The following is a 22,211-nucleotide window of genomic DNA, read 5'->3' on the forward strand; positions in this document are numbered from 1 at the left end:
AGCTCGAAGGAGTTGTCCTATAGTTTGAGAAAAAGGAACATTTTCCTCAAGTTTCCTTAACCACAGGAGAACAAAGGAATGTCCACACTTCCTTCCTCATCTTGCCAAGGTATATGTGACACAAATTTATTCAGCCATGGGATTGTATGAGGCGGCGCGTGACAGGGGTAGCCATAATCCGATCCTGTCTCCTGCGATACGGCTTCGAATTTCGATCAAAAGAAGCAGCGCTCGGTGAAGAGCCGTAGCCAGTGTTCGATATTTGTACACGTCGGTAGTCTCACCGCGTGTTGCTAACATAGAGTACTACGTACACCGTCGTTGGGGTTTTCTGGAAGATGTACCCCAAAATAAATTTGCAATGGACGTTAGTAATAATACACATGATAAAGCCTAGAGTAGAAGAGTTTTTAAAGTGATAATGAGCCATTTTATGCAACATCGCTATTAGAAGCCAGTATAGACGCTTGATATCACACACTAATTTTTATCTACACCATTAAACACTGCTAAATTCTAAGCTATTCGAGTATCAAGTGAACTTTCGGTTACGCAATGAATTGCTGTGACAGAATAGAATCACAGTAAACCACATTTTTAATTAAGTTCTTAAATCTGGTTTTTAAAAACCTTTCGAAGCTAATGACCATTTGGGTGGCCTTTAGTTCAACGCTGGCTTCATATTGATGTGTTTCACATTGTTGTGAAAACTGCGGTTGCGAGAATATGTTGATTTCTTTTGATTTCATAAGATCTTTGACCAACAAAATCATCCATCAGACGTCTCGTTTCCATCACAAAAGCTCACTGGCATTCCAGTGTACGACCCTGAACAATAGGCATGCTAAATTGAAGAAGGAAACGCGTGTGTACATTTAGCGCAATCCAGTGACGTAGGTGAAACGAACTTCCTCAGACTGCATGGTTTTTAGTCAGACTGTATCCAAAACGTTTTCGTTCAAACGTACGACCAGCTAGCCCATTTGAAGCAAGACATGGGACGGAGAGAACCCCCCGCCTTTGTGTTGGTCATTGTTTGATCAGCATCTCAGGAATTCTTTACAGACTTCTGGGGGGGGGGGGTGTTAGGTAACAATAGTCTAAAGTGTGTATAGGGATTGGATAGGTAAGGGGGGTACCCCTCCGTCCCATATCTTGCCTAGTATAAGCTAGCCTTGAGTTTTCAAACCACAAGCATGTTTACTTCCTCAACTTAGGTTTGCTTATAGAGGGATTTCACATTAGCGCCGTCTGCGCATATCTGCATCGAAACCGAGGCTCTCTGTGTAGAACTTCTTAAGAAGTATTAAGAATTGAAGCTGACACATACAGTCTCGTTTTCAAACGCGGAAGTGCGCAGACCGACGCTAAAGGCGTCGTATTGGGATCCATCTATTGTTCAGCAGCGTACATGCACTGAACATCAGCGAGCTGCATGCATGCTTGACTATAGTTTTTCTAGACTAAGTAACATCAGCATCACAACACTATGCATCATTACCATCACAACACATCGCGGTCCTGTACGATCGTGACATCCCAGGAAAAAGGTCCATATGAAATGTATGAATATACATGTAGACTACCCAGGACCATGGAGTACATGCAGCAGATACGGTTCACCAACAAGGAGGCATTATTTAAACACTGTATGGTTTCGAAAAAACAAACGTTAAAGATGACACATTTCATTGGGCAGGTACCTCTTCTTTTATACATATTGTTCTAACGCGGACGCAGGGCCTACGTCATAAAAGCTGGACCCATCATATGCAGCATGCGTGATACGAACGTCGTTGAAGCTTCCGGTAGCCATTGTTGTTGTACCCTTAAGTAATCTTATAATGCCGCAGTACTAGTATTGGGCTACAAGGGAAATTGGGACAGGGGAGAATTAAAAGCCTTTGGCTTCTCCAGACCCCTACGCTGGCATTTCCGATGTTGCCATTGTCAAGTAAGTTTAACCGACAGTAATATCACACTTATCTTTTTTTCTCGTCAGTTGCTTGTTAATTCTCTATTCATACCAATGTACAGTTACACTTTTTTAGTTATTACTATGTTTGTGATATCTCAACTATTGTCGTTAATGTCGATGTCTGCATGAATGAATGGATACAAATTAAAGAGAAGTCGAATATCGCATAAACAATGGTAACAGTGTGTCTTAATAGCAGTTTCTGAGTAGTGGTTTTAATACTAATGCGCTCTTCCAATCCTACATATCCACTTTTTCTATCTTTCTTTTACAAATGTAAGTTCCCTTCGTCAGCAGCACAATAAACGGAAGGCGTGTCTACTCGTCAACTATTAGACACTGCTCTTCAATCGAGACGCAAAAGAGGCCATCAAATAAAATTTTGTCAATACATTGTATTTCAGTCATATTAAGCTGGACAATAGTACTGAATACAGTAGTGCTAGGATGGAGCAAAAAGGTTCGAATCCTTATACTGATCTACTAAACAATTTTTTCCAGAGGGCAAAATATTTCCCAAGAGGAGAAACCATAGGGGACAGACTGAGAAAACCATTATCCGTGGAAAGGGGTCCATTCTAAAATATTTTCAAGCAGTTTGGTGATTTCCCCACCTGTTTCCTCCCCCCCCCGTAATACCCCCCAAACGTGCAACTTTTCACCCATGGGACATGAGCCACAGGAGTATTCGCAAAGGACTCATCCCTATGTTTGTGGCATCAAAGTTTATACCCTAAAAATTTCTCAGCCTACCACATGCGAGTCCCATAAAAAATCGGTTCACCTGATGATGATACAGAATTCCCCGGACGTCCCCGAGCTCAGAGAACAGCACCATATCTTTGTGTAACAAAATCGCTGTTACGGATGTGCCCAGGTTTCAGGTTCCAGGTTTCAGTTATTCAGGTTTCGTAAGACAGTCAGTAAACGGATCATCATGTTTACCAAACAATGGATATGCCTGAACAACAGATCTTTCCTGTTGGCCGACAGGAAATCTGGCTCCGTCAGAAAATTCCGAGATCTTTCCTGCGGTTCACTCCATGCGTATTTCAATACAACATTTGGTCTATATCATCAGGCACGCAATCTCTTATTTGACTTTGGGGAAAACAAGGATAGTGCTGACTTATTGCAAAGAAAAAGGTCATACTAGGGCAAATCCGATCTGCTACGAGTTGTCAACCAATGGTCAATTCTGGCTAGTAACTATGCATGAAATTTATGCCGGGCACCGGGCAAAATCAACCAACGGTTACCAAGTCAACTTACCCTGGTGTACTTGCGACACTACATTGATTGTGAGCACTATTGGGCCATTTTTCCCCACTTTGCTAGTGCCCGGAACAGTTTCAAAAGTCAGTTAGCTTGAGGGGGGGTTCCTTGGTAACCTTGTAATTTGACAACCTCCCCACCACACATTCAAACAGAATGATATCACATGATATCAATTTTACACATACACTAAAAAAAATCATAACAACCTTTGAGCTAGTTGATACAGTGCTCCAAGATTTCATCTTGGATTGACATTTTGCCTGCCCAATTATGCCAGCAACGTTTTTGAAACTGTCATCCCAAATGGAGCTATCTGAGACCACATTTCAGTTGTACCCTGTGCTCATGACGGAGTAATATGAAAAATATGAAATGTATCCACAAGTGTTAGAGATTTTTGAAATAAATGGAGGTTTGTTAATTTTGCTCAAGCAAAAACTGCCTGTCTTGAATAAATTTTGTCTGACCTCAGGACAAGTGGAAAGATGGCTTGGTGGGGCACTGCAGTGTTACCATTACCTACAGCTCCTTAGAAATAAGCCGGGCAATGTTACGCCCACTGACGACAGCTATCTCCATCTGCGACGCCACGCTCTCCAGCCCGTTCAGATAGTACAAGCCGTCGGCCAGTATAATGCTCTGGTACCCATCGGACCCCCTGACTGGCGGGCACACCGGGTGGACGTAGTCCCACCGCTCGCTCTTAAAATCTCGGACCCCTTCAAAGAGCTGGTCCAGGAAGCCTTCTTCGGCAATGTCCTCGGAGTGAAATATACTGTAGGAGTTGTACCCCTCGCTGGAGTCCCTGCTCCGGAGGGCCACCCAGGGCTGGGAGGCGTCGGATGTGGTGTATATGCATGAGGGATTGTCCGGAGAGAGGGAGACGCCCTTGAAGTAGCTCTTACGGATGGACTTGGCGGCGACTTTACTCACGTACATGTACACACGTTCCCACTCCCGTTTTGGCTGCACAATGGCCGGGATAAACCCTTCGAACTCAATGCCTGTGCAAGGAAAACAATCGTACACACTCTGTCATTCTAAAGTGCAGTTTTACACCTGTATGTGTGCTTGTTCTTGTCGACCATCTAGATCCATGGAAAATATTAAACGTTTCGGGAGAACTTTGGACTGACCAGGAAGAGTAATTAAAAGGGGAGGGGAGGAATTCGAGACTCACTGATGAGATAGGTGTGGACAGAGTGTCATGGAAACATGGAAAGGGAATTTGAGACTCACTGATGAGATAGGTGTGGACAGAGTGTCATGGAAAGGGAATTTGAGACTCACTGATGAGATAGGTGTGGACAGAGTGTCATGGAAACATGGAAAGGGAATTTGAGACTAACTGATGAAATAGGTGTGGACAGAGTGTCATGGAAACATGGAAAGGGAATTCGAGACTCACTGATGAGATAGGTGTGGACAGAGTGTCATGGAAACATGGAAAGGGAATTTGAGACTCACTGATGAGATAGGTGTGGACAGAGTGTCATGGAAACATGGAAAGGGAATTTGAGACTCACTGATGAAATAGGTGTGGACAGAGTGTCATGGAAACATGGAAAGGGAATTTGAGACTCACTGATGAGATAGGTGTGGACAGAGTGTCATGGAAACATGGAAAGGGAATTCGAGACTCACTGATGAGATAGGTGTAGACAGAGTGTCATGGAAACATAGAAAGAGAATTCGAGACTCACTGATGAGATAGGTGTGGACAGAGTGTCATGGAAACATGGAAAGGGAATTCGAGACTCATTGATGAGATAGGTGTGGACAGAGTGTCATGGAAACTCCTGAGGATGAGACGCTACGGAGTACCACGGAAAATCGTCAATATGACACAGCACAGCTATGTTGGGCTGAGCCCTGCAGAGTTGTGTTTGAGAGACAGCTCACACGACAGTTCCAGATCAAGACCGGAGTGAGACAAGGGTGTCCTCTGTCTCCATTCCTTTTTTTTTCTGATTATTGACTGGTCGATGAAGACAACAACCGCCCAGAAGAGGAATGGTATACGATGGACACTTTGGTCTCGGCTAGAGGACCTGGACTTTGCTGATGATTTGGCTCTACAGTCCCACAAACACCGGCAGAAGCAGGACAAGACAGCCAGACTCCAGGACTCCTCAGCACAAGTAGGACTGAACATCTATCCAAAGAAGGCCAAAGTCATGAGGATGAACACTAAGTGTACTCACACAGTGGTGCTACATGGAAATGAGGAAGTATCATCAATAGGGAGGGAGGGACAGATGCAGAGGTTAAGGTCAGGATTGGAAAGGGTCGAGCAGCCTTTCTACAGTTAAAAGAGTATGGAACTCAAGGAAACTTTCAACAAAAACAAAAATCAGGAATTTCAGTACTCCTGCACGGATCAGAAACATGGAGGATGACAGAAACTACTCTTCAAAGGCTAGGATCCAAACCTTTAGTAAACGGCTGTCTCAGGAAGATTTTGGGGATACACCAGCCGGAGGGGATCAGCAACATCGACCTCTGGGACAGAACAGAGCCAACGTCAATGAAATATGAAAAGGAGGAAATTTAGATGGCTGGGGCACACACTTAAGAAATCAACAAGTACAACACGACAAGCGCTCACTTGGAACCCCCAGGGGAAAAGGAAAAGATGAGCCCGGCCAAGGAACACCTGGCAACGAGCCCTCCAGGCAGACACTAAGAAGCTGGGCATCACCTGGAGACAACTTGAGGCAAGGGCACAGGAAACAGCTCTTTGGAAGTCTCTCACAGACGGCCTTCATCCCGGGAATTAAGGGTCCAAGGCGTTAGGTGAGTAAATCTCTGCAGGCCACTTCTAGCTTGCAAGCTAAATACAGTTCCACATGGGTGCTATACCTGACGTAACACAACGGGCAAAGTCATTTCAGAGAGCATACCATGTCGGTGGAGGCACATGCACTTTCGAATCTGAGAATTTCTGTTGGCAATTTCATGCAGATACTGTGAGAATGACGAGAGACTTCAAAGACGCGCGCGCTTCCAAGCACACCTTTGTAAATTGAACGCTGCCTGTCAAAAATCATGCGACAGAAAATCCTCCATACAGGAATCCTCAAAGGTTTAACAAGAAACATATTCATAAATGCCTCAGTTAGTGCACCCATTTCTGTTGGTAGAGAGCCCATCACAAGGGTCGTTTAATGCAGATTCTGAAAGTTTACATGTATTTCTAGTTTTTGACCGATTTCCCAGGTTCATATGAAATTTTGACTCCTTTTTCATAGATTCTAACCATCATACATGACAATCATCATTGTCACGTAAACATGTGCATAAAACCAATGATGAGACTGCATATCATAACAGTATGAAGGTTCATTATCCATCACATTACGTAACACGCGCTGCATGCATCCAGTTTCACATAAGGAGACACCTGTACTCGGGCTGTGCCGTAAATGTGAATATCCAATCCATGATCGAATATTCGAATATTACTTTCCAAATTTGAATATTTGACTACAAAATTCATGAAAAGCAGGGGAGACTTTTATTTTAAGAGAAAAACTGCACTACGGAGGCTTGTTTCAAGCAGTTTCAAATGAAAAGCGAACAATCTTACAACAATTCAAAAAGTAAACTGTTCACTGAAAAATTTGAAAGGAATAGAAATTTTCAACAGGATTGTTTGTCTCTTAAATCTTGCTAAATCATGGCTGGAGATACTCCTAGATGTGAGAAGCTGTTATGCTATTATATTGATTATAATGTACAATTGTGTGTGTTATCGCAACTGATTTTGTGTACGGTTTGTTCATCAACAATCTGCCGAACGGTACGATCGAATATTGGAATATTCGATCGAATTGAAGGTCGAATATTCGAATAGTGAATTATTCGAATCGACTCAGCCCTAACTTGTACTGCAGGCATTATGAGGCAAGTACCATAGATACAACAGCGGGGTATTCCACAAGAACAGGGTAAACTTGATGAGCAAATTCATAGGAAAAATAAGAATTTTTAACTTATAATAATGACAACATTAAATACGTACCTGCCCACTCAAGAGGTGATGCAATGACAATAGTGTCGGCACTTATCTTAAGCTTCGGCTCGGCCTCTCTCTGGCTGTACCACACCTCAAACTGGTCCTCCATTTTCCGGACTAGAGAGACAGATGAGTTGAGATGGAGGTTGCAACCCGAGGATTCGATCAGGGTCTTCACCAGCTGACTCATTCCGCCCTCTGTCTTGAAGGCTGCAACAGCAGAGGGAGGTTCAAATCATGGGCTTTGCCAAGATTTTTTTTTTAGGGGGGACAAATCCACTTGTTCCTATGGGGGAATTTTTAGGAAGGGCAGGCAAAACACTTGTCAGCTTGAAAAGAATGGGTAATGTTAACACCACAGACTGCAAATTTCTTTGCATGGAACTAAATTCTCCCGATTGGCCTTTCCAAGATTTGCCAACTTGCACACACTGCACTCTGAAGATACGAATAGGAAGTTACTGGAAATACCTCAGGAAAATTTGAGAAAAATTACCTTGGTAACCAAAATATGCTGGTATTCAGTCAAGACAAATTTCTCTTTGAACAATACTTGTTTAGGTCACTGTGCAGAGTAATACATGCCTTCCATTTACAACGCTGCCATTGGCAGTCTCTAATAAGCCCTATAGCAACGTATCACTGGACCTCACCAACAAATTTCTCGTGCCATTGTTGTCAACCTTTAATCCCAGCAAAGGCAATGACTAACTGAGCCACCTACCATCCTGATAGACCCCCGCTAGGCAAATCATGGCCAGAGCCACGCTGGATTCCAACCCCTGGCCGAAGAACTCACGCATCACTGTCTCGATAACATACTTTTGGACCCTTTTGCTAACCGGCGTGTCGCAAAAGAACTCCTCCACAGACTGACGGGTGTAAGCCTCCAGTCCCCCTGCCGCCAGAAATTCCGGGATGGAGCGGAAGGTTCCATTGTCGTACTTCTGGTAGGTGGCCTCCAGGGCAGACAGGAATTCCTTTAAGCTCTGCCGCATTTTTGCGTCTGCTTCTGGTTCGATGGACAAGAGTTTGCCAGTCTGCACGATCTCACGGCCATCCCAGATGGTGTTGTCAGGAAAGTCACCACTGCGTTTAAAGCAGTGAATCTTCAGGTTCAACTCCTTGGCCAATGCAGCAATATTCCTGTCGATGTAATAAGACACCAATGAACTTTTGGGCAAGTACTTTTAACACAATGGGATTCACATTACGGATCAGTTGTGTCTGGTAAATTGTTGGCCGATCAGCAATGCAATTAATGCCACGTTGCCAGCATCCTGCACATAGGGTACACTTGCCACAGGCTCCCCTCATGCACAAAAACAAGGGTTGTACTGAACCCTGCTTCCATCCACCTACGTGTATGGCTAATAACCTGGACCCAACTGTACGGAGTTGCTTAACAGTTAGCAGGAAAGTCCTGCTTACTTTAGCAGCGAATTTTGCTTGCATTGCTTTGGCGTGCTTGTGCTCATGCATAAGCACACACAGAGATTCCCACTGTTGCATCTCAAAGGTAACCGAATCTTTCCTGTGAAGAAAATGTGCATTCTTAAGTGCCATGAAATACATGTACTTGGAACCCGTTCAAGTAAAATCTTATGCTTAGCAGCGCTATGAAATTGGGCCCACATCTCGGGCTTTTGTACATTGTGGGGCAGCTGGGGTCATCGACCTCCATGTATTACTTAGGGTCATTAATATTTTTCTTGCCTCATCACCTCTGCTCAGTGTTGAATAAAGCTGCTCCCATATTTACAGTACTTCCCCAGAAAGTTATATCTTTGGTGCGTCCACCTTGGGAAGAGAAATACATGAGTTACATGTACTACTTACTTTACGATCATGTACTGAGCCCGAGGGTAAGTCTGGGTGCTAGTTTGGCCACTGGTCAAATGCACCTGCACAAGAACAACCCTGGTCAAGATATCTGCAACATCCTATCGTCACTCACATTTTGCCATCGCTTGCAGTTACGCTTGTGGTCTGGCATCTTGTACAATTACTGTCAGATCAATAGACCCCATCACAAAAAAGCTACTGACAACCGGCAGTGCAACCATACCCCAGGGGGCCTGGTTCCAAACGGTTCAGATGTTCGGTCTCTGAATACAGTCTGGGAGCATGCACAAATCCGGTTATTAACCCTAACTCCCTAGGGTGTGTGCAAAATCGTATTAAAATTGGAGGATTCAGGGCTGTTAGGGTTAAAAAAACACTTTCTGCCCTCCTGGCTCTTCTTGGCCGGTGAAGGGGGTACGGGTAGCTAATGTCCCCTCAGAGCAGAATATCAGATCTCCTCAGGTAGGTTCACCAAGAAATCCCCCCCTTCCCTCCTTCCCCAGCATGCCTCAGCCACACACGAGCATAGATAGGTCACAATTGTTGGAAACAAAATGGTAGGTGTATGCGCCAGTGCACATGGGCAGTTGGTATACATAAGCCATATGGTCTGAGGCACATGTAACAGTCAACCATTTTGTTTCTAACAGAGGCTTTGCATGGTAGCCATCTTGCAGGGCAATTTCTTTTGTTCCATGGGGAAACCTCCTTTGTTTACACCCTTTGGAACAACAAGCACTGGCCTACAAGATGGCAGCCATGCAAACCCTCAATATCTGAAGCTGGCAAGCTACTCTCTCTATAGCTATTGCCTCAACATGTGCTCCTTTCTCACCGACTCTGTCCCGAGCCTCTAGCACAGTGACGGTGACCCCCTGGCAATTCCTTCCTGAGGTAGTAGGCGCAAGTCGCACCCCCCATACCGGCCCCTACAATCACCACATGAGGAGATCCACTCATCGTGCTGTCTGTCTCCACGACGAGGGTGTGGCCATGCAAACTTCTGCTCTGCTTCAATCTCCTAAAATAGACCTGTTCAACAAAGACAAGGTCAATTTAAAGACTAGGTATGTATTTTTCTGGCACCAGTCACACATATTATTGTTGGTTTGAAAGCCACCATTCACCCAGTGTCATGTAACTGCCATGTTCTGGGAAAGCTTCAGCTTTTTCCCAATCCGAATCGGTCCCAATGTTTTCCCTGAATGTTTTAAATTGAATTCCAGATTAACCTGCAGGATTTTCCACTTTGTCTTCCAGTGATCTGTGGCTTTGAGCGATTTTTTAATGGGAAATGAACTCCGAAATTGCTTTAGGATTCTGTCTTAATTGGGAACATAAATTCAATAACATGTAAAAATGATTGGTCGAGATAAAATAACGTCCGAGCTTCCAAAACTGTTTAATGCACATTTTACATGTTCATCAGCCATGCTGGCAAAAACCAGTATCAAATACACCCTCATTTAAGTCATAGGCCACACAGTCAAATATCCATAGCCTCAAAAAGCTGTACATTTCAGATTGGATACAACTTCTGCATAATTACATTAAAACCAATTCCAACAGTAGGCATACATGTATGTGCTGATTATATACATTGGTAGGTAGGTCCTATATATACAGCACAGTCCAACTGCAACATAAAAATGTTACAGCCGAGGCTCATAAATATGCATGATTGTGGTCCGCTACACAACTTTGAATATAAAGACATATGAAATAAATACTATATTTGAAAACAAAAACTATTACTGCCATTTCTGATGACTGACTGCAACATAATTCCACAAGAGCCAGGCTAGCGGAAGGCCTACTTGCAGCATTTTTATCCCCTATGCATCGTGGCATAGGGAAAAATTCTCTTCGTAAGTTCGTGTACATTATAGCCTATGTCATTAAAATGTCCATCTAATTCCAAGACCCAGCATGGGGGAAGTCTGGGAGTCCAAAGGATACAGACAGACGGAGGTATTCCAGTGGACTGGCCCTATTCTGGGGATAGATAACTTCATTTTCAAAATTTACTTATGTAAACTGACCGCTGGAACACTACTTAGTCCTACCAACTTACGTTTATGCGGATCGGAAACTGCAATCATTCATATTCAAGTCACACTCACAGTGTCAGCTGGCTGCAGTCTACCGCATGAGGGCGTATCACATGCTGATTTCCAAGCTTTGAGCGCGATTCAAGGTCCATCGGCTTCATCGCGCGCTTCACATATAGTACAGTTTTTAAAAACTCGTCAGCAAGGACCGTGACGTAGAATTCCCGTAGACCACCAGGGCGATTGAGGAAGAGTTTTGCCAAGCAGGCAATCGAACTTTGCACTGTCTCACAGCTACAAAATTAAACAACATTTAGAGATTACCTCGTGTAACGTCTAATTTTTCCAGACTTTTATTTGAACAAGTTTCGACATTATTCTAACAACGTGTGGTGGTAAGACTGGGTGATATCATAAACTATTTATCTTCCTGTTCTCTAAATTTGTCAAAAACTCATTACAACTGAGAAATGTTCAGTACCGAATCCCTTGTTTCAGAGGTTGAAGGTATAGAGTATAATGATGCTTGACGCATATAGACCTACTTAAAGAAATCTGTGTTTTATTACTCAAGAATCATTAGCTGAAAATTGCAGGGTAGTTATAGGAAAGTGCTTCACCAGCCGAAGCGGCCCTCAGCACAAGAGATAACAACAACAATAATAATAATAATTTCTTGTATAGCACTAATTCCGCCTAAATCGACGCTCTATAGGCGCTTTACATAATCAAATCGTTAAAATGATCAAATGCCAGCCCATTTAAAGAACATGGCATATAAATTCAATTTTTTTTAAGCATTGCTGCTCTAAATGGTTAGACGGGGAGACCGTTGTTCCTCTTATGGTTTATTAAAAGCAATCCATGATTCTCTTCTTCTTAATCGGGATCGCTCCCAGGTAGATGATAAGAAGGCCGCTGACGCGATGCCTATTTTATAGTGTACGACACTGACTGATTAATTTGGTTTACACAACTTATACCGCCGTGGTTCCGCTTTCGAAGAAAGCTCACATCCTTGTTGAGAACGCTGAGGAATTAACAGGGAAAAAGGGTTGTCGTGGAGACCATAAAACGTCCGAAGCACAATGGCTCGTGTCCACGATTTTACATTGAGCATGTGCGAATGCAGGAGACAGTGCACATAACCTCTTCCCTGCCTTGTCACCTTTCAAGCGGGATCGAGGCCCTACACGGAATTCGTGCGGGGATGCTCGCACGAGTTGACATTCTTCAGGCTTGAAATGCTGAGTAGGCTCTGTCTTGCAACTGGCTGTTTTTAAAGAGCAGCGTTTACATACCAGCTACACCGGATCAACGTTAAACTGTTCTACGCACACTACTGCAGCAATATTCAAACACCCGCTTCGGATTTCTGAATTTGACGGTACCGCTCACTTGTGACCCAGCTGTACTTTGCATTGGACATTTTTCACTCTCTTCAAAGCCGGTTTGCCTGTACCAAAGAAGAGTTTGATCTAGGCCTAGTCAACGGCTTCAGTTACATTGTGCTTTCATTTGTCGTGTGGCTCGCTAAAACTGCACCGCTTCACAAGCAACATTATTGTGGCAAAACGAATGCGTGCATGGCTACCTACCTGATGAAGCAAGCGCGAGCCAGCAGGTGAGTATTGCTTTATTTCATTTCTTGATATAATTTGTGCTGTACGTGCATTTTTCTGTGAAAAAAAATGTCGCTTCCCAGTCGAACATTAAACGATGACATTAAGGAGAACATGACTTTATCAATTTTTAACCAGAGTTCCATCATCTTAGTGGCAGTCGTGTTTGATATGTTTGCAATCTAAAGTCGCCCCCTTGACCAAGCATAATATAAACGATGACGTTGTCACCCTGGGTAGTATACCTCTGATGAAAGTCTAAAATTAATTTTTGACTCCATTTGCGATGGAGGGTATGATAAATTTAGGGAAGATCGTTTTGTTTTTTTTGTAAAGGATTAATTCATTCTGAACGAAATCGTGATTCAATCTATCAAAACATCGTCGTCGACATGTTATGTTTGGGATGACCGTCACTTGGTTCTGCTTTACTCAGTTTAAAGAAAGTGCCGGTTGACTCGAACATAACTTCGTTCTTTGAGATCTTTATTGTTTTTTTCCTGAACGTTGATGAGGATAAGGAAAAACAGGTACAATTCTATAGCGTCTAGGTTTCAAGACATTGTAATAATCAAGGGGTAAACATGCAAAGTTACAAGAGAAATTTAACGTTTTGTTGAGGCGCAGATTTAGAATTATGTTTGTACCCAGCCGCGTGTTACTTTTGCGTGGGCGCGGTTCTAGAAACATATTGTGTGTGGGGGGGGGGGCTTAGACCCTTCACAAGTGACGTCACCTTTTCGCTTTCGCTACTGCTTTTCCATCATCTTTTTCATTTTTGCAAAGGAGGCTAGACAAACGTTTCGGCAGAATACAGCCCCCTAGCCCTTCCCCTGTACCTGCCTGCGTTTGCGTCGCATTTAGGCCAATCTGATTATTTCAGACATAGATTGATGTAATTGTAATTTAGAATTAAAAGGAAAAGCCAGGCGACGAGCGGCGAGACAGTTGGAACAGAAAACTAAACTCCTATCCAAACACGATCGTGCGTGAATGATTGACCTTTAATGAGGTGAGTCTTCCTCTTCACGTCGTGTCTCCTGTTGCGCCTTCCAATTTTCCTGTTTCTTGATTAAGCCCTGCTGTTATTTGTTAGAACATCAATCTACTCTTAAAAATGGATCCTTAATCAACACATCTGAGTAGTTGTGGAAAACACATTTCAGTCTACTTCTGTACGTATTTCCGCATCGATTCCAGATTCTCCACAATTTGGGGCTGTATTGAATGCTAATAGTTTGATTTTTTTTCAAGTGTTAAAATATTCTTTAAATCTGATCCCAACAGTTTCCAGCTGATAAGGAAAGCGTCAGCGTGAGGAGTGCATGGTTTAAATTCAAGCGCTGGTTTCAATGGTGTTAACATTACTGACAATGAACGGCACTACACGGACAGACACTGACCCTCATAGTCTTGGGCCAGAGGGAGACTTTCCACTGGTGGCCCTGAAAGCTATCTATGCCCTCATAGGAATTGGCGGTTTCCTGGGCAACGGACTGGTGTGCGTCGTCCTCCGGACCCAGAAACGGTCCTTCCGGTCGGTGACCAACCTGCTGATCCTGAACCAGTCCGTCCTCGACCTGTTCAGCACCGCCATTTTCCTTCTCCTCCGCCTTCCCCCCGCCATCGACCGTCTCCCGGACACGCTGCTCGGGGAGTTGGTCTGCCGGCTGTGGGTGTCGGAGTACTGCATGTGGTCTCTCATCATCGCTTCGACAGTCAACCTGGTGCTGGTGTCCCTGGAAAGGTACTTCGCCACCTGCTTCCCCGTCAGGCACCGGTTCCACTTCACCGCCCGCAAAGCCAAGGCGGGCATGGCTTTTTCCTGGCTCTGGGGCTTCACCTACCAGCTGTATTGGCTGATCATCCGGGACTTCAGGGGTGGGGTGTGTGACGTGTCGTGGTCCAGCCCCACCCTTCAGATGGCCATGGGCGTGGTTTTCTTCGTGCTTGAGTACCTCCTGCCCCTGAGCATCATGACGTTGGCATACACGAGCATCATCTTATTGCTTCGGCGCCGCCGCAGACTGGGCGGAATTGTTGTCTGCAACGTTTTCCAGCGCGCCAAACGCAACGTGACAGTTACGTTGTGTTTAGTGTTCATCTTCTACGTGTTGTGCTGGACACCAACGTCGGTGACGTACCTGCTATACAACTTGGGCTTTCCGTACGATTTCAACAGCACAATGCACATGGTGGTGACGGTTATCGTGATCTTGAATGCGTGCGTCAATCCCATCATCTACACGTTAAAATATGAGCAATTCCAAAGACAGCTGAAGATCATTTTCTGCTCGAGGTCATGCAAGAGAAACCGTGTCGGTGCACTCTCGGCAGATGACGATGCTCGACCAAGGAACCAATTAAGAAACATCTCACAACATGTGCCTAATTAGCTTTCCAACTCTGCCTGATCAGGGTTTTTTTTTGGGGGGGGGGAGGTGTCCTCGGCATTGGATGAAAAAAACCTTGACTTTTTTTCTGTTCTGTACGAGTTGCTATGTATGTAGAGCATAATAATGGCATCTTCAGCAAGGTTTATAGGAGAAACTATAACAAAATGTTTATGTACATTTAGTGCAGATTGCAAGAAACATGTCTCAGTTCCCTTGACAGAAAAAAATAGACCTTCAAAACCAATTTAATCCTTCAAGAAAGCTCCACAAAATTGGTTTGTTAAGTATGTGAATTTGGAAACAGATTACAAGACAACAACGAGGATCAAGAGCTTTCGAAAGAAACATGATCCGAAGCAATCTGTGGAGAGATTATAAGGATCAGATGAGGAGACCGGAACTGGCGCATGAAATAGAGCAAACCGTAATCACGGGCAGAGATATGATCGGAGAATTTGTAGCAAACGAAGGCGGGGAAATAAGATGGCTTTGTGGCCTATCTTGCTTTCTGATCAGCCCTGAGTGCTTAGATCTACGCATCGTTGTTGTTCGTCTACGTGTTAAGAGCCGGTTGTTTTCTTTAGTGTTCGGATCAATTGTGATGCCGTCAGCGTATAGCAATTCCTGTCAGCTTACCGCATAACGCGATGCATTTCAACCTTTAGTAGAGGAAGAAATAAAAAAAAAATTTTTTGTCGTAGCATGCAAATGTACAAATACATTTCCTTGCCTAAGAAATTGACTGCTTTGAATTCAGAGTTCGCCATGGTAGAATGATTTCAATGGCCTTACAACTAAAAACGTCCAACCTTGGATGCTTGAAAGTTAGGACTTATCGAAAAACAAATTCACAGTTTACACAAATGGAGCCTTGCCGCGGTGTCATTCATGTTCAAACTGTAAAAAGGCCGTTTTGAAGTATGGATCATCCGAATTTGCTACACCCCTTCAAAGTTTCCGCACAGCTATATAGACAAATCGTCTCTACACTAACCTCGGCTCTATTGACCGTCCCCCTCGAGCATTCGACAGGAAATTAATGAATGACAATTGTGTAAAGAAATTTGACAGTTAAAGTCCAAGGAGGGCTGCTTCCTTTTTTCGCTAAGTGTGGAAAGGCAAGGTTTTCTATTCCCTTCATCGGAAATTAGACATTACAGACGAAGAGTCCTGTCAGATCGTTGAAAATGGTTGCAGAAATTCATTTGGGCAATATGTCGTTCTAAACATTCGTGACGGCTACAAAGGCTTCGATGAAGAGAAATTGATTTTCAGTAACATCTTTAATCTGGGTACGGGTACCACCCCCTTCGCACCATGTGTATGCGTGTGAGCGACGTGTGAATGACGGCGACGGCCAGCCGATTTTCAAGGGTCACGTGATATATTTTCAACTGTGAATATCGGTTCCAATCCAAATGACGTCAAGATATCTGCATACCTTCAGCATATGCGTGAAGATTGTATCTTTCAAATTATTGGGCAAACAAATCATTAAAATATTTATTGTAACATTCAAGGCAAAGCATCAATGTACTTCAAGTATCAGACGTGTTCCTTTGGTGACATCAATTTCAATAACATTGAAAGACCTTTTAAATTCACCGCGTGTGACTGTATTTGCATGGCAGTCGATTTTGGTCCGCGTGGTCTCGAACTGCACGGAGTTCAATGACCTGACAGCGAGATGTATCTGCTTCTGAGCCCTATTACCTAAAAATAGGACAAAAATTGAAAATCTATGCAGATGTGCAGGCTTTGCTAAACGGTACTGTTTCCAAGCAAGCAGCCGCCAGAGGGAAGAGTTCAGGAAATTCAGTAAATGCGCCACGAGCCACTTACAAATTTAGCAACTCCAGATAACATTGATGGTTGAACACATTGTCTCATCGCCGGTGACCATTTCGCTTTTTGGCTGAGATTGCCACCTTTCTAAACTTATCTAGTGGTTGGTCCATTTGTTACACTCCACAACTGCTTGAGCCAATAGTGGTTTAATGTCAATCATAGAATACGAAATGTGCCAAGTTATATGTTTACCAGACGTGGACGGTCCTTTTACCCCAGCGCTGCAGCAAGAAACCTCTCGCTGCTCCTGGGTGCATGCATTTTGCTTGGACCAATTATGATTGATCAGCGAACAGCCATGCGAGAGTGTCCGTAGGGTAATACATGTATACTGTTGGGTGTTGTTCCCCCGCTAATTGCTCGAGACACAAGAGGAGAAGTGTCCTCAATCTCCTCTCGTTATGTTAATCAACATGGTAAGTGACGTAGTTTGTTTTTCATCTTGTTGTCAATGAAGCTAATATGAAGCGTCTGCGACAGGATGATCTATCCGTGCCGTTTCAACATTTCAAATTCGAACCATAAACAGTTATACAACCAGCCGTGCGATCATTGCTGTTTTTTTTTTTTTTGGTTTTTTTGTTTTTTTTTGGAAAATTTTCCCTCTGTATGCTAGGAAGGTCTCTGAAACTGCTTCAGAAAACAAACAAGCAAACTCCCCAACTCTCCAACAATCCACATACAAACAAGCAAAAACAATAGACTGGTATATGAAAAGGGTTGCCCGTAGTGTGCCATTGCCAAGGGGGCAAGATACCGCAATTCAAATCGTCCACTTTGTAAAATGTGTTGGTGTAATTTGGCGTTTCTTGCGACAACTGCCGAGTGACTGTGCAGTGACGCAATTTAAAAAAAAGAAAGAAAAAAAAGTATATCAAGGGGTCATCGCAACTTGCACGCAAAGTAGATCGGGATCTTTTCTGGTGACCCTTCGCCAAGCTTGGTATATTCATAATTCACATTTTCATAACCAGTTTTTCTGTTATGTGGCTATTACATAATCAAAAAGGTTAAACACTCTCCTTTCCCCACTGGATTGAAGCAACTGATCAGCCGCATCGACAATAACATCACGTCACAGACAGAAGATGAAAAAGGCACGTTTCCGATTGCCTGCTGACTCCCTCCGGCGCCTCCGTTTCATTAATAGATAAGTGTGTATTTCACCCGCCATAAGCATTGCCACTATGAGACGAAATCTGACTTGTCATTTTTCACGAGGACCGCCGCTGGTATTCTGTGTACAGTAAAAGCAGGCAAGTAGCGTGCGTGATGTGCGCTTGTAATGTCCACAACAGAAGTGAAGGCCTCTGGGGTTTTGCATTTAGCAGACCTTACCGAGTTACGAAGGAAGAAAGGCCCCGATCCACTGTGAGTGATGGTATGCTTGATAAAAGGAATTTGGAAACCTGTCCTGCATTCATAAATGACTCGAATGTAATACGTAAGTACAAGGAGCTCTTTACAGGGACAGCAGTTAAGGTAGCCTTAAGGTACATCGTCTGAAGCAACAAAGGTGCTCAAAATCGAGGGGTACGAAAAAGCTGTTCCGATGACGTTTTAGCTCAGTGAATGATATTCCGAGATAGCCAGTGTTCTAGGATCTTGATTTCAAATCAATAATTGGTCGAGAGTTGTAGACTCGAGTCACTTGACTTGGACTTCAGTCGGACTCTGGTCGCTATTGTTGTAACTCGTGAACTGACTTGTAACTATCGGTTTATGACTGTGACTTGACTGGACTTGTAAAAAAATTGACTTGAGACTTGACTTGAAGTTGACTTGACTTGGAGTTGACTTGACTTGACTTGTAAAAAAAATGACTTGTGACTTGACTTGGACTTGCACATTATGACTTTGTTAACGCAAGTCAGAAAACTATGCAATCAAACCCATTAGATTTACGTTACATCTGAATCACAGGGTCATTGTAGTCTTGCAAATTTGTTCGGCGGTTATTTTCCTCGACTTTCCGAAGGAGCTAGTCAACAGCTTCATTAATTTTGAGCCTTGTCTTGAATTATTTATATCAACTCATGGCGTCACTCAACCTAGAATTGAAAACAAAAATTGCGTCCGAAGTTCGAAGGCCGAAACTTTCCGCGTAAAATGCCGCGTTTAGGTGCTTGTAACATGCCTTCAAGACCAGCTAATAGATTATTTTTTATAACAAAAACCCATATACCCATATTGTAACATTTCTTGAGCATCGATCCGGTAAATTTCCAGTTTGGGAAGAAATGGGCCAAATTTGCGGTACTAAAGCGAGCATATGTATTGTACATGTTGACCGTATACCCGTGCAACAAATGTGCGACACGACAACATTGAATTAGACCTTTTTCCTGTGAAGTCACGATCGTGCTGGACCTATGATGCGTTGTGATGGTAATAGGGGCATAGTGTTGTGATGGTAATCTACCTATTCAAGATAAACTAATCAAGCATGCAGCGTTCACACGTGCACTTGCACGTGGTTGAAGCTGCCCGTAGGAATATAGGCGATCACCGCGGCCAAGGCGGTCCGCACATGGTGGTATTGTTTACATTTAGTTATGTGGGTGAAAAAGGTCTGTTGCTCAAATATTTTGGTTATCTGCGCTCATGGCAAGTTTTTTGGCTACTGTTCCAGACTATAGAAGGATATAATGTGAGTGCTGAACTCAACGTATCTTTAACAAAATGTTAAACATGATGTCGGTCGATGTTTCAGTTGGAAAACGTTATTCGTGAACGTGAAGCGTATTCAAGGGTTGAAGGATTTGGCATAACTTTCGCCAATCAACATGGACTGGTCCCCGTCCCTATTTATAGATGGACCGATAGCTAACTGCAGTTTAACATGTGCGATTAGCCCTCTCAATTTGGATGCTGAATATTCACATTTTTGTCAGGCCAGTAGCGATGCTTAGCATGAATTACGTTTCAGCGGTAAGGCGAATAAATCGCAAGTACCTGTCCTTTCTAATCCTCTGTTGATCAAAGTGTGGTAATTATTTTTTCAGTGAACATCATCTATAAATTATTTTACGGTAATTTATTTCCAATCAGTGATTGTTACAGTAAATTTTTAAATACAATTTATGGCGAAGTTATTCTAAGTAACGAAGAAGAAAAGATGACATATTCTTTCCGATCCTGCTTGATTTATATGTATTCGTCTCCTCATTTACATAAAACCGGTAAGATTCGTCCAGTTTCATTACCTGCTACTAGTCTTTACGTTCAGAAGACGTCTGGAAACTACGTACGGGACGGGAACTAGTCTACGGTCATCACTCAAGTGATATGAAGAATGCTTGGACTTGTGACTCGACCACATGGCTTGTTAGCTTGGCTTAGACTTGCAAAAAATGACTTATACCACCTCTGAAAATTACCGAGTCATATTGTTATTGCGCCTAAATCCAGGGTCCAGTAAAGGGTCTCATCCAGCTGAGTGCTGCTACGCGATGTCACCCACTGAACCGGCGAATTAATGCACGTCCGCATGGTGTCAACGTTTGCCTGCGCCTCGCCAATTTAAACTAAGAACGAACAAATGTTGACAGGAATTTCCAAAGACGGGTGTTTGGAGATGGCCTTCGGTCGTAGTTTTCATTTAAATGACAGCTTTCAAGAAGGAATATTTTCTCAGGGTGTTTAATCCTATCCCGGTAATTGTCTTAAACGAAGTATGCTTTGCAATGATAATATCGTTAATTACTTTTTCGATTACTGCAAATGAAGGACTATACCTGCCACTCAAGGATACTAAACGTGTGAGCACCGGTCTCCACGAGTATTGAGAGTAGTAGGCCTAAGCAGTTTTCTTCCAAATGTGCACAAATAGTGTCTTCGGAGAGGAAGGAATCTGAGCATGGCGTCACAAGCATCTCTCACGTACAGCTCACCATAAAGCTTAGACACTCGATCTGTCTTTTCTAAGCGTGATTAAGACTAATACATGGTGAAACCTCCAGCTGTGGCCCCTACTCCAAGCCTCTACCAGGTTAGATTGGAACGTTAAACTGCATTAATGGTCTGGTATATAGTTACCCCTTTTTGATAATACTTTATTACATTTTGTTGGAGCAGTATGAATTTGGCCCTGTAGATTGCCGGAAGGTGCGCGTCAACCCTGTTGAGTAAACAGAACATGAAATAAATACTGGAGAAGATAGTGAATGTGGGACTCCCTTGTATTTTCTTTTCAGATTATCCTGTGCAGATCGTGTATCGTGCTCCAGGGGAAATCGGTGCCGAGCTAATATTATTGCACGCGCGAAAACTGATACACAGCCTGGCAACGAAAACGTAGACTGAGTATATACATAGGCACGAGAGTGGCAGAAGAGGCTTGAATTCAAGCAGAAAGAGAGAAAATACGAATAAACATTGGTGTCTGACGATGAGTGACACGACTGAGTTGAATTACTTACCGTGCGAAGACAAATGTAATGCCGGCAATATATTTTATTTGTGCTGAAAGGGTACTGTGTCGGCTTAAATGTCAGGCTTTGTGCACGGAACACCTGTCTTCGCAGGTTCATGAAAGTCCCCTTACTCTTGCTCGTTAAGGTGAAAAGACATCTTCAAAACTGATAATTTTTCTAAAGCCATTGAAACAAATAATTTTGACGCATATTTCTGTTAACAGAATTTCTGTGCTTACTTTCACTTTATCTGACTCGTGTATATGCCTCTGGGAAATTGGGAAATCGTTCAAAACACGACAAGATGCCTTCTTTCGTTGTTTTTGTTATTGTTTAGACAAGTATGACGTGGTTTTCAAAAATAAAGCTTGGGAAAATAACAGGGACAAAAATTAGGTACACTGAAGCATCGGTTGCCAAAGTGTATTTGACAACAGGCATTTGTAAAAGTTGTATAACAGGCTCCTTCTCACTAAAAATACAAACTAAGAATAAAATATTGCTCAGTTGATAAAACCGGACTGATAGCCTTCCAATTTCGTATCTGGCTGGCAGGCATCAGCCGTCCCAAAACCTCCTCCTCCAGGCGTTGAGCGTACATTCCTCCGGTACCCTTCGCCATCATCTCGCCGCTGTGGCGTCATCAAGTTCTTACGGGGCTGATCTGCCCCGGCATAGTTTTCATTTGGCTAATTGAAGGGGACAGAGAACGTAGTGCAAGGTGTGCCAACTAAAACACAGCTGGCCAGGTGAGTTGGGG

At 43.3% G+C, this 22,211-nt stretch overlaps 1 protein-coding gene and 1 pseudogene across 2 annotated transcripts; one reads left to right on the forward strand and one right to left on the reverse strand.

Annotated features, from left to right (window-relative positions):
- Positions 1-96: 96 nt before the first annotated feature.
- On the reverse strand, positions 97-11,179 carry LOC110989094 (uncharacterized; annotated as a pseudogene). Its single transcript, XR_015423475.1, has 6 exons — positions 11,162-11,179; positions 9,955-10,151; positions 8,999-9,074; positions 7,999-8,420; positions 7,281-7,484; positions 97-4,260 (listed from the first exon to the last, which is right to left on the reverse strand). The product of XR_015423475.1 is annotated as an uncharacterized LOC110989094 (transcript).
- A 3,304-nt stretch (positions 11,180-14,483) lies between these two features.
- LOC110989098 (galanin receptor 2b-like) lies at positions 14,484-15,188 on the forward strand. Its single transcript, XM_022253225.2, has one exon. The coding sequence runs from the start codon at positions 14,484-14,486 to the stop codon at positions 15,186-15,188; it is 705 nt and encodes a 234-aa protein (XP_022108917.2).
- Positions 15,189-22,211: the final 7,023 nt, after the last annotated feature.

This window comes from Acanthaster planci, linkage group LG20, assembly GCF_054643075.1.
Source record: "Acanthaster planci isolate LZ-2023a linkage group LG20, COTS_SCS, whole genome shotgun sequence".
In the NCBI taxonomy this organism is placed as follows: domain Eukaryota; kingdom Metazoa; phylum Echinodermata; class Asteroidea; order Valvatida; family Acanthasteridae; genus Acanthaster; species Acanthaster planci.